At 53.9% G+C, this 11,415-nt stretch overlaps 3 protein-coding genes across 4 annotated transcripts; 2 read left to right on the top strand and 1 right to left on the bottom strand.

Moving 5' to 3' along the window:
• The first annotated feature begins 874 nt into the window (after positions 1-874).
• On the top strand, positions 875-3,273 carry INO80B (INO80 complex subunit B). 2 transcript variants are annotated; one of them, XM_015561503.1, is made up of 5 exons: positions 875-1,023; positions 1,243-1,450; positions 1,659-1,777; positions 1,932-2,101; positions 2,719-3,273. In XM_015561503.1, exons 1-5 carry the CDS (start codon positions 966-968, stop codon positions 3,193-3,195), a joined length of 1,032 nt encoding a protein of 343 aa, XP_015416989.1. In that variant the 5' UTR covers positions 875-965; the 3' UTR covers positions 3,196-3,273. The 2 variants fall into 2 exon arrangements, with proteins under 2 accessions (XP_015416989.1, XP_006760068.2); XM_006760005.2 differs by having other exon boundaries at positions 877-1,023; positions 1,258-1,450.
• A 108-nt stretch (positions 3,274-3,381) lies between these two features.
• Positions 3,382-6,195, top strand: WBP1 (WW domain binding protein 1). The gene is made up of 4 exons (XM_006760003.2): positions 3,382-4,010; positions 4,935-5,037; positions 5,166-5,342; positions 5,516-6,195. The coding sequence occupies exons 1-4, from the start codon at positions 3,942-3,944 to the stop codon at positions 5,974-5,976; spliced, it is 810 nt and encodes a 269-aa protein (XP_006760066.1). The 5' UTR covers positions 3,382-3,941; the 3' UTR covers positions 5,977-6,195.
• A 161-nt stretch (positions 6,196-6,356) lies between these two features.
• Positions 6,357-10,232, bottom strand: MOGS (mannosyl-oligosaccharide glucosidase). Its single transcript, XM_006760004.2, has 4 exons — positions 10,154-10,232; positions 9,757-9,974; positions 8,546-8,742; positions 6,357-8,295 (listed from the first exon to the last, which is right to left on the bottom strand). Exons 1-4 carry the CDS (start codon positions 10,185-10,187, stop codon positions 6,552-6,554), a joined length of 2,193 nt encoding a protein of 730 aa, XP_006760067.1. The 5' UTR covers positions 10,188-10,232; the 3' UTR covers positions 6,357-6,551.
• Positions 10,233-11,415: the final 1,183 nt, after the last annotated feature.

Raw genomic sequence — 11,415 nt, 5'->3', positions numbered from 1 at the left:
TATTACACTGGATGAGTCCCAACCAACTAAACCACACCAGCCAGTTACTATGTCTTTTAAATGGAATCACATCATCTTGAAACTTGCTTTATTTCCTATATCAACACACACAGAGCTACCTTGTGTTTTTTAAATTAGTTTAAACATACACATTTTATACAAAATTCAATAGCCACAAAAGGGTATTTTATGAAAAACAAGCCTCCCTTCAGCCACCCATCCGTTTCTTGGGTAGCCTTCTGGGGCCTTGTTTCTTTTAATAGCAACATAGCCTCCCATTGTATGGATGTTCCAAATCCATAAACCAACTTACTTTGGTGTTTCAACAGATTGTTTGCAATGCTATTACCTACTAGACTAGAATCTACATTCCATGTCAATCTTATCAATTACTTATCACTCTAATTTTTTTTAGCAACATGGTGCCCCACATTGCACAGATGCACCATAATTCATTTATCAATTTCCCTACTGATGAGAATTTAGGCTTAAACACTAAGCATTTGCCCTGCTCATAGGACTTGTGCTGTTAAGCACTTCTGCGATTTGGCGGGCCATCTAGTTTATGTACCGAGCTATGAGCTAGCTCCTCGAAGTCAGAGGAGAGTGTTCACATTCATCCTGGTCCTCACTGCCTAGCCCCGAGCTTGGCCGGGAGCATACGCTCACGACGCTGGAGTGCAATAGTCATACCGCCCGCACAGGCACCGGTTCTGCCACGGAGAGACGGAACGAAAGGAAAGCCGAGCCTTTTGAATTGTCCCAGACTGAGGGGCCGGAACTTTGGTTGGGAGGATCGTTGTTTCTCAGGGACGATTCTAGCGTCAATGTGTACCCCGCACAAACATGGTTGCTACGCACCGGAAGTACCGGTTATTTTGCTGGAATCGGTTCTTCCGCGGGGCGGAAGAGGTATGTCTGCCTGTTCCCAGATCATTTCCAGCCCCCTTTCCTAGCAGGAACCCATGAGTAAGCTGTGGCGGCGCGGGAGCACCTCTGGGGCTATGGAGGCCCCTGAGCCAGGTAAGCGCGGGTCGATAAAGCAACTTAGGAGTTCCTTCGCAGAAAAGGAGTTCCTTTCTCGCTTCTCGGAGCTTTCAAGGTACTTGGCCACAGGTGGGAGGAGAAAGGCGGGGCTGTTGCTATGGTAACAGCGAGTACCGCGGGAAGAGTGGGAGCCCTTAGGGAAACTGGGTTCTTCGGGGCTCTCACTACCCGACTCCTGCCTTACACCGATGACAGGCTCTCCTTCCGCAGGGGAGGCGCTGGAGTTGAGTCTGGCGGGTGCCCACGGCCACGGAGTGCACAAGAAAAAGCACAAGAAGCACAAGAAGAAACACAAGAAAAAACACCATCAGGAAGAGGAAGCTGGGCCCACGCAGCCGTCTCCTGCCAAGCCCCAGCTCAAACTCAAAATCAAGCTGGGTGGGCAGGTCCTGGGCACCAAGAGGTGAGGCCAAGGGCACCCAGACTTTACTTGGGGAACTTTAGAAGGAGGCAACGAAAAGAGAGGCTGGCTGGGCTTTCCAGAAGATAGAGTGGACACGGTGACTTGGGGGCCCAGGAAGAACCTAGAGGGTGTGGGGACAGCTGGAGGTAGCTACCGAGCGGAAGGAAGATGCTGGCCCCGCTTACAGAGTGGTGTTGCTTCTCTGCAGTGTTCCTACCTTCACTGTGATCCCTGAGGGGCCCCGGTCCCCCTCTCCCCTTATGGTTGTGGACAATGAAGAGGAACCAATGGAAGGAGTCCCCCTTGAGCAGTACCGTGCCTGGCTGGGTGAGAAGGAGCTGGAGGTGGGGAAACAGGGTTCCTCATTATACCTGATGAAAGGGAGGTTACTTCTGAGGAGGGAGGGAATTTTGAGTGTTCCAGTACTAACTTGGCCACATTCGGGTGCTCCACCTGAACAATTCTACTTTTATCTCTCCAGATGAAGATAGTAATTTGTCCCCCTCCCCACTTCGAGATTTGTCGGGGGACTTAGGGGGTCAGGAGGAAGAGGAGGAACAGAGGTGGCTGGATGCCCTGGAGAAGGGGGAGCTAGATGACAATGGAGATCTCAAGAAGGAGATCAATGAACGGCTGCTCACTGCTCGACAGGTAAATTGGTTCATTCTTCATTCAGTTACCAGATATTTAGAGAGGACCTTCCATGTCCCAAGAACTTTGCTGGGCATTGGGCAATCACTGATGGAGAAAAGACACTTTACTGTTCTCATGGAGCTGGTATTCATGTGTGTGTAGGTAAATAAGGAAATAATTTTGAAAAGCAGTTTATAAAAAAAATAGGGTGATGAAACAAAGTGGTAGGAAAGAAACATTAGATAGGGAGGGAAGACCTCTTTGAAGAGCTAACATTTCCAGGACCAGAGGAGCTTTGGTCTGGCATTGAGCACTTGTCTAATTGATGCTTCAATGAGATAAAGATTTAACAACAAACAGAAGTCCTCAGAAATATGGTGCAGAGAATTTGGTACACAAGGCAGGCAGGTAACATTACTGATACTTTTCCCCTTGAGAGTCAAGGACCTAAAGCTGAAAGTCTGGAGACCCGGGGGGAGGAGGCAGTAAAGGGCTCCTGGAAAGGGCACTCATCCCACCCTCCTCCCAAGGCCTGCGCTCCTTGTGACCCTTGCTTTCCACGTGCCCTCCTGGCCTTTCCTGCAGACCTCGCTTCTCCATTTTCTGATTTTCTGACACCACCTGTCTCTCCCCAGCGAGCTATGCTCCAGAAGGCGCAGAGTCAGCCTTCCCCGATGCTGCCGCTGCCTGTGGCTGGGGGCTGCCCGGCCCCCGCCCTCACCGAGGAGATGCTACTGAAGCGCGAGGAGCGGGCTCGAAAGAGGCGGCTCAAGACGGCAGCGCCCAGCGGGCGTGGGGGCCGAGGGGCCGCGAGGGGGGAGCGGCGGGGAGGGCGGACCGCGGCCCCGGCCCCCATGGTGCGCTACAGCAGCGGGGCACAGGGTTCCACCCTTTCCTTCCCACCTGGCGTCCCCACCCCCGCACCAGTGTCTCAGCGGCCACCCCCGCCTGGCCCTCCTCCACGGTGTTCGGTCCCTGGGTGTCCGCACCCGCGCCGCTACGCCTGCTCCCGCACGGGCCAGGCACTCTGCAGCCTGCAGTGCTACCGCATCAACCTGCAGATGCGCCTGGGGAGACCCGAAGGCCCCGGGTCCCCCCTTTTGGCTACTTAAGGCCCGTAACCAGGACTCTGTACCCTCCCCCCTGCCCGATTCAGTGTCTTCCTTATTAAATGTTATCCGGTGCCTCGACTTGTACCGAGTTTACAGAATTGAGTGTATGGGGTATGGGAAGCCAATTCCCTGTCCACACATATCGCCCCCATCAGAGCTGCGCTCACGCCTCGGAAACGTCCGTCAAGCCCGGGCACAGGAAGGCTGGCCGCTGGCGCTCAGACTCCGCCGACTTTGGGGACTCCCACCTCTTCCAGCGGGATTACCTGGAGTGATCGGGCATTTGGCGTCATTCCAGGAAACAGGCCTCAAGCCAATCAGAGGGGAGCTTGCTCTCCTGGGCGGCCGTTCATTGGTTGACAACTTGAAGCCTGTTCTGTTGTCCACGTTGGCTATTGTCGCTGTCAGTCAGGGCCGTGGGTCGAACCTTACCCCACTCTTTGTCTGGGAGAGCGCTTGTTGTCTGGGAGAGTGGTAGGGGCGCTGCTGTGGATTGGTCACCAGCAAAAGCCTCCGATCCGATCCTATTGGCCCGTTCGCCGGAGGGCGATGCTGATTGGTAGGACGGAGCAACCTGGCTCCTAGTTGGCAGAGCTCTCCCCGGATGGGAGCTCCGGCCGCGGAGTGATGGTGGCGGCAGCGGAGATGGGCCGGGCAGGGACCATGGCGGTGGCGGCAGAGGTGGCAGGGGCGGGGCGGCTGGCAGTAGAGGAGGCTGTAGTCTTCAGGGGGCTGTAGGTGGAGGCATGGCTCGGGCCAGCAGCGGGAACGGCAGCGAGGAGGCCTGGGGGGCACTTCGGGTGCCGCAACAGCAGGTATCCCATCAGCTCCAAAAGCATATCCCGATAGCCATCTATTTCCTTTTCCCCTTTTCAGTCCCTTTCTTTTGGGGGGGTTGGGTAGAAACTCACGGAGCCAAAGGTATTGTGAAGTTCCTAAATATGTCCCTTTCATTCTTTGTTTAAACTTCGTAATGTAGATGCAGTTGACTTTGCCTGCAGCCTCACAGACCCATCCCATGGCTGCAATGGGAGCTTACAGTGACTCTCCAGTGACCAGAGGCATATTGAGGCCCCAGGGAGGCTCCCTGTCTTGCAACAGTTATTTGTGTTGTTTTTCTGTGTGCCTATTGTCACAACAGAGCCCAATAGCGTCTTCTCTTGAGGGAGCAATTTGGAGAAGAGCTGGAACCCAGACTCGCGCCCTGGATGCCATCCTTTATCATCCACAGCAATCCTACCTAGTTGGGGAGCACTGCTCTGGGTCTCACACTGTCCCTCCTCTATCCTAGGAAACTGAGACTCAGGGGTGGAAAGGTCCACCTTGGGGATGGGGAATGGCAGACCGTGGGGGATGATGAGCATTTTAGCGTTGGAAATTACTTTAAACCCTTTACCCATTGTCTGAGATTTTGAGATTGCTCTATCTTTTGGCTTCTGCCCAAACACCCTGTTAACAGAAAATGCCCTGGGGCCAGTCTATATGCAGAGCTGAAATCTGCCTCTGTGTTCACATCTTCATCTTGTTCTCCAGGCTGATTTTTTTTGCTATTCCAAATCCTCTTCCATGTTGACAGCCCTTCAGACATTTGAACAGTCCTCTCAGCATCACTCTTGCCTCCTCATAGATCTGTGCTCCACAGGGTGGGCTTGTGGATGTGCATGCAGGGGCTGGGTGTGGGGGTGAACAGTGCCTTGGGCTGGAATCTCCCTTGGTGCCAAGTGCCTCCTTGCTCCCAGCTTCGAGAGGTTTGCCCAGGAGTGAACAACCAGCCCTACCTCTGTGAGAGTGGCCACTGCTGCGGGGAGACTGGCTGCTGCACCTACTACTATGAGCTCTGGTGTGAGTCTCTGTGGGGGCTGTTCTCGGGTCCTTCTGCCCACCCTCCCTTGGACCTCAGAATTCTAGCCTTCAAGGACCCTTCTTTGCATGGAAGGTATCTGAGACTCTTCCTCTTCACCCCCCTGCAGGGTTCTGGCTGCTCTGGACTGTCCTCATCCTCTTTAGCTGCTGTTGCGCCTTCCGTCATCGACGAGCTAAACTCCGGCTGCAGCAACAGCAGCGGCAGCGTGAGATCAACTTGTTGGCCTACCACGGGGCATGCCATGGAGCTGGCCCTGTTCCTACCAGTTCACTGCTTGACCTTCGTGAGTGACTTGAGGCTCTAGGCTCACTACCAGTGGCTCCTCCCCAATGAGGACCCTGAATCATCCCCACATTTTGTTTTCAGACATTTCAAAACACACTTTTCCCTAACAGTAAAGAGACCACCACCTCACCCCTGGTTGCCTTCAACCAACTATGCCATTCTTTCCTGCAGGCCTCCTCAGCGCCTTCAAACCCCCAGCCTATGAGGATGTGGTTCACCGCCCGGGCACACCACCACCTCCTTACACTGCGGTCCCAGGCTGCCCCTTGACTGCTTCCAGGGAATGTACCTGCTGCTCCTCCACTTCTAGCTGCCCTGCCCACTTCGAGGGAACAAATGTGGAAGGTGTTTCCTCCCACCAGAGTGCCCCCCCTCATCAGGAGGGTGAGCCTGGGGCAGGGGTGAGCCCTGCCCCCACACCCCCCTCTTGCCGCTATCGCCGCCTGACTGGTGACTCTGGCATCGAGCTGTGCCCTTGTCCTGACTCCAGTGAGGGTGAGCCAGTCAAGGAGGCTAAGGCTAGTGCTATTCAGCCAGATCTGGGGGACTGTCCCCCGTGTACACTGTCCCTAGACCCCATACCGCAAGTTTCTTCTATGGGGCTGGCTACCAGTGAAGGGGGCATCCCATAAGCAGTTTTAGGAGGATGGGTTGGTTGCTTGCCCACTAAAAACAGCCCTGGTTCCAACTCCTGGAGTTCTCAGCCTCTCCCTGCCTTCCTAGAATCTGCCTGAAAGGGCTGGAGTCCTGGGACAGGGGCCATGTTTGGGGGACTGTGCTAGCTCTACCCCCAGTGACATACACAGGAGCCTTTGATCTCATTAAAGAGATGTGAACCAGCTGCTTGTGGACTTGGGTGGTCTAGTGCTCAACTCACTTCATTGTACCTGAATGGACTTGGAGGGGACAGGTAATGGCCACCTTTCCTAGCTTCCCTGAAGGATAGGAGGCAGCCCTAAGGCCTGGACTGAGCTAAGACCTCTTGGTCAGGCAAAGCTGGCAAATACAATAATTTGGCATGGTTTTCCAATTTATTTAGAAAAATAGACTCTGAATTCACATTCACCCCTGGGTTGTATGGGATGATAATGAGACACCTGAGATGAGGGTTTGGAGCACTGGTATCTGAGGGTTGGGGGAAGTTAGAAACTTAGTCCCTCTAGTCCAGAGTGGTACAGGGACCTCACTCCCCTCCCACACTCTCCCTTTAGTAGTCTTCAGCCATGGCCAGTAGAACAAGGCTGGTCCAACCCTGGAAAGGGCGACAGCCCATGCCCCGCCCATCCCGGTCACTGTACTGCTCCCACAGGAAACCTGTGGCCTGATACTGCCTCAACACATTGCCCACCACATTGGCACGGAGCTCACTGTGGAGCTTGGCAGCACGGGCTTGGTGAGGACCCTTGAGATGCCCATAGTGGTGGAGTGCCCCTAAGGCCAGGTAGTTGACATTGAGCCACACAGCTCCTCGCCAGTAGGGAGGATCATGCTCTGAATTGCGCTGGCCATAAAAGGGGCTGGAGGCTGCAAGGGAGCGTAAACCAAAGGGGCTCCAGAGATGGCGACTGTCAGCTAGAACATCCAGCAGTGGCCCAAGGCGGGATGAGTGGGGGTCCAGCAGCCGCAGCAACAAGGGGAAAAGACTGACATAGCCCAAGGCATCCACATACTGCAAGCGAGGGTGGGGCCGGCCCACCACCCGAACCAGCCCATGAGGGGGACGAGGCTTCAGATGCACTGCTTTTGTGTGGTTCCCAAAGTCTGCAAAAATGCCTAGCTCTGGGGCCCAATGTAACTCATCCAGGATCTCCTCTGCTCCCAGTGAGGCAGCCAGCGGGCCCAGCTCTGCAACTGCCTCAGCCTCTCCCAGCTGCTCTGCTAGCTGCACCAGCACACGGGCACCCAGTGCCACCCAGCACCGCAGGTCCAGGTGCCGTTCAGTGGCTGAAGGGTGCGAAGCACGGGGATAATCATCCAGCCCTGAAGGCAGTGTCTTGGGATTCAATAGGGTGGGCAAGGCCGAGTCCCGACCCCGCCAGCGGTATGACAGTGGCACTGGCCCTGCCTGGCTCTGATGAAGCCAGGAGAACCAGGCATGCAGGCGGGGGAAGGCCCTGCGGAGGAAGGCTAAGTCGGCAGGATCGTGACCCTCTAGCATGTGGGCTACAGGCAAAAGCAGGGTTGGGGGGTTGGCATGGGCTGCCCGTTGCACCAGGAATTCTGAGGGTACCCGGACTCGGGCCTCATCCCCCAGCACCTGCTCCCGCCCAATCCACCCATCAGCATTGAGTAGCCCCAGCCAGTGGCCTAGGGCCTCCCGGGTGAGGCGGGGATCCCATCGCTGGACCAGTAGCTGGTGAAAGCCCTCATCCCAAAGAAAACCTCGTGGGAAGAATGACCGGGAGGGCACTGCTGTGAAAAGAGGGACAGGTGGGAAGAGGGCCGGGGCCACCTTCTGCTCAGATCCCTCCACCTTCATGTCTGGCAACACAAGACCCTGCCCATAGAAGTAGCCAATCCCACCAAGGAGACCGCTGAGGGCAGCCTGACCCAAAGCTTGCTCCTCAGGGCTCAAGCCCTTCTTCTGTAACTGGAAGGTCTTCTCAAAGCGCTCTCTAAAGGCTTCAGCATGGCTCTCCAGGGCCTGGGTCAGCAGGCTGCCTGCCAGCTGCCCCAGGGCTTGGTTTCCTCCCGCCTGGGCACTGCCAGATTCAAACACCAGCTCCACAGAAAAGGGGACTTTCACTGTCACCTGTTGTATCAGGAACTGCCCTTGTCCCTGTCCTTGCCCACTCGGGCCTCTGTCCTCCCACTTCAGAGATCCTGGCAAGCCAAGGTAGCGTTCAGGGGAAGCCCCTGGGGGCCGATGCTGAAACCAGCTATTTAGGCGACTCTTCACTGTCTCTGTCAGCAAGGGAAGTCCTGGGTTGGAGGACCAGAAGACATTGTAGCTTGAAGGAAAGAAGACAAATAGGAAATATTATTCAGGAGGGGAGAAGTAGGAAGGATTATAAAGAAATATGAGGTGATCAGAGGTTAGGATGGCAAGGTCTTGACAAAGTAGGGGGCATGGAGTCTGGTGTGAAGGGAAATAACTGGTGGAAAGAGGGCAGAGTAGAAGAGATGGAAACCAAGCTAAGTTAGCATCCCTACCACTCCTACCACCCCCCCACACACACACTCTCCCCCGACCGCAGTTACCTGCCATACTTGGGAGTAGTATTCCCTGGACTGGTTGGTGCCAGAAGTGTAAGACGGAAGTCACCAAGTTCACTGGAATGCCCACTGATGAACTTCAACTGCCCCTTAGCCCCAACCTCTGGCACTAGGACTTCCTTGCCATCTGTCACCACATAGAAGAACAGGGACACCAAAGGGAGGGCAGAGGTACCTGAGGCCTAGATGACCAAGGAGGACAGAAAAAACATTGCATTAGATTTACATTCTCTCTTGAGAATCACACTTAGTGAGGGAAAGGGGCACCAGGTCAGAGCAACATGAGAAACAACATATACAGTGGAACCTTGGTTCTCGAACTTAATTCGTTCCAGAAGGCTGTTTGAAAAGCGATTTGTTGGAACCGAATCATTTTACCCAGTATAAATCATGTAAATGGAATCAATGAGTCACTTTTAGCATTCGGTCCAGGGATGTCTCTCAGGTCAGCATACAGCATCTTTGCTTGTTCATATATCACCACCTAGAAAAATGGCTGTCACTGGCTAACTGCTTTTCCTTTATCTAAATCAACAGTTTTTCTACCTCTTCAATTGCCTATGCGCACTGTTTCTTTCACACCCTTAGCAGCATTAGCACTCTTGATGGTCTCTATGTTTTAAAATTGTGCTAATCGTTAATTTCACCAGCTACAAAAGCATTCTCTCCTTTGTTGCCTGAGAGACGCTTTTTGTCACGCTGAGGTATCAGCAGGAGAGGGTTGTCAGGTCCAAAACCAAAGTTTGGTTTGACAACCAAGACATTTTTTTCTGTGAACAACTTGGTTGAGAACGGAATTGTTGGAGATGGAAGTTGTTGGAGAAACGAGGTTTGACTTATCTGGCAGTGTTGAGGGTCAACACCCAGTGGGGTGAGTTAAAGATCCCTGCGCAGAGGTCTCTGGGAAATAATGAGTATTTCTGTGCCATGTATTATGCTGAGAACTCTACATATATTTCCTTGAATTCTTACAACCCTGTTAGGTGCTATTTTTATCTCCATTTCACAGAAAGGAAACCAAGGCTTAGGAGTTGTAAATACAGGTGGTCTTACAGGCAAGTGTTTCAGGCAACCAGATCCAAGCCAGATGGCCAGACCCAGCTCCAGCTGTCACCCCCCACTCAGTACTGCACTGCTGGCAGCCAAGGAAGAATGGAGGGAGTCTGGGCTGGGGAAGGGTGCCCTGAGGCCCTGACCTGAGGCTCTACAGTCACTCTCCAGCTCCAGTCCCCTCCGTGCTGACCCCCGGGTCTCTTGACGAATTCAGTGGTGAGCCTTAAGGCCCCATCCTGGATGTGTTGCCGCCCGAAGGAGAGGCCGTCGTGGAACTCCCAGCCATAGGGACCCACGCCGTCCCCCTGCTCACACGTGTGCCTGAGCTGAGGGGTGGTGCCATGCTGTGCCCACATCAGTCCTGGGGGTAGAATGGCCACGTAAGTCAGAGAGCAGCGCCCCTGTCCCTGTGTCTACGAGGACTGCAGGGTCATCCCTCCTCGGAACTCTCCTGACCCGCTCCCCCCCACCCTTGCTCTGGAGGACAGCTGGGGCGCCCAGATGAAGACTTCGCTTGCCTGCCCGCCGGGGCCCGGTTACCGGTGAGGAGGGGCTGCGGGCTGCGGGTCTTCATGCCGAAGTAGACGTGAGGGCGGTAGGTGCCCCAGAAGAGGTCGGGGGTCACTTTTTGTTTTGATGTGTTCTGACTACTCTTGGGCGTATGGTCTTCTCTGTCTGTGGTGTGGCACGGAGGTCGGCGTCGCGAGAGCTTCGAGGGGCGGCCGAGAACCTGCGTCCCGCCTCTCCGCCCCAGCTCCAGCGTAGCGCTCAGGCGGCCACTCATCTGAACGCTGCACCTCCTGTTCCGCTTCCGCCTCTCGCCGGAAGTCCCGCCCCGCACCTTAGCTTCAGTTCCCTAGCCCGGAACTGGCGTGTCGGTGTGGCACGCGTTAGGTCCCCTGGATCGTGTCTACTGGGTCAACGTTTATTTGGTATCCTCACAAAGTCCACAGGCTCGTAGAAAAAAAAAAAAAATCTCCCATTAGGGTCCCTTAAATATATTTATTATATATTCGCTATCCCGAGTGTTAGCGTATGCTCTGACCAGGAATCCAACTGGTGACCTCCTGGTGCAGGGGAAGACTCCCACACTGCTGGAGAGAACTGGGAAGTTATTCAAAACTAGGAACAGCCCTAGCTGGCCTGGCGCAGTGGATAGAGCGTGGGCCTGCGGACTGAAGGGTCCCAGGTTAGATTCAGTTCAAGGGCACGTGGCCGGGTTGCAGGCTCGATCTCCAGGAGGCAGCCGGATCAATGATTCTCATCATTGATGTTTCTCTCTCTGAATTCAATAAAAATAAATTTTTAAAACACCACAGCAACACAGTACACACACCAAACTACAACCAACCATTGGTATGGGCTGTAAGTTACAAATTATATAGGGCAAAACCACAAAACACCATAGGTTAAAGGTTCTGCTGGGAGTTTATTGGTTGGAGGTAAGCATAATAAATCATTTCTTCAGGTTTTTAAATATATATATTTTTACTGATTTTAGAGAGGAAGGGAGAGATATAGAAACATCAATGATGAGCCCTAGCTGGTTTGGCTCAATGGCTAGAGCATCAGCCTGGGGACTGAAGGGTCCCAGGTTTGATTCCAGTCAAGGACACATGCCTGGGTTTCGGGCTTGATCCCCAGCCGGGGGCACGCAGGAGGCAGCCAATCAATGGTTCTCTCTCATCACTGATGTTCTTTCTCCCTCTCTGAAATCAATTTAAAAAAATACTTTTAATTAAAAGAGAAAAAGAAAAAAAGAAACATCAATGATGAGAACCATTGATCGGCTGCCTCCTGCA

Source organism: Myotis davidii, unplaced genomic scaffold, assembly GCF_000327345.1.
Source record: "Myotis davidii unplaced genomic scaffold, ASM32734v1 scaffold1477, whole genome shotgun sequence".
Taxonomy (NCBI): domain Eukaryota; kingdom Metazoa; phylum Chordata; class Mammalia; order Chiroptera; family Vespertilionidae; genus Myotis; species Myotis davidii.
The sequence above is the reverse complement of the archived record's forward strand: the minus strand, read 5'-3'. Positions and strand labels throughout refer to the sequence as shown.

Excerpts from the sequence above, each read along its gene's own strand:
- INO80B (XM_015561503.1), top strand. The coding sequence starts at position 966 with ATGAGTAAGCTGTGGCGGCGCGGGAGCACCTCTGGGGCTATGGAGGCC. Across the intron at positions 1,024-1,242 it reads TATGGAGGCCCCTGAGCCAG|GCTCTCCTTCCGCAGGGGAG; the intron begins GTAAGCGCGGGT and ends CACCGATGACAG. Across the intron at positions 2,102-2,718 it reads GGCTGCTCACTGCTCGACAG|CGAGCTATGCTCCAGAAGGC; the intron begins GTAAATTGGTTC and ends GTCTCTCCCCAG.
- MOGS (XM_006760004.2), bottom strand. The coding sequence starts at position 10,187 with ATGAAGACCCGCAGCCCGCAGCCCCTCCTCACCG. Across the intron at positions 9,975-10,153 it reads CCCGCAGCCCCTCCTCACCG|GACTGATGTGGGCACAGCAT; the intron begins GTAACCGGGCCC and ends TTCTACCCCCAG. Across the intron at positions 8,296-8,545 it reads ACTACTCCCAAGTATGGCAG|CTACAATGTCTTCTGGTCCT; the intron begins GTAACTGCGGTC and ends CTTTCCTTCAAG.
- WBP1 (XM_006760003.2), top strand. The coding sequence starts at position 3,942 with ATGGCTCGGGCCAGCAGCGGGAACGGCAGCGAGGAGGCCTGGGGGGCA. Across the intron at positions 4,011-4,934 it reads TTCGGGTGCCGCAACAGCAG|CTTCGAGAGGTTTGCCCAGG; the intron begins GTATCCCATCAG and ends CCTTGCTCCCAG. Across the intron at positions 5,038-5,165 it reads CTACTACTATGAGCTCTGGT|GGTTCTGGCTGCTCTGGACT; the intron begins GTGAGTCTCTGT and ends ACCCCCCTGCAG.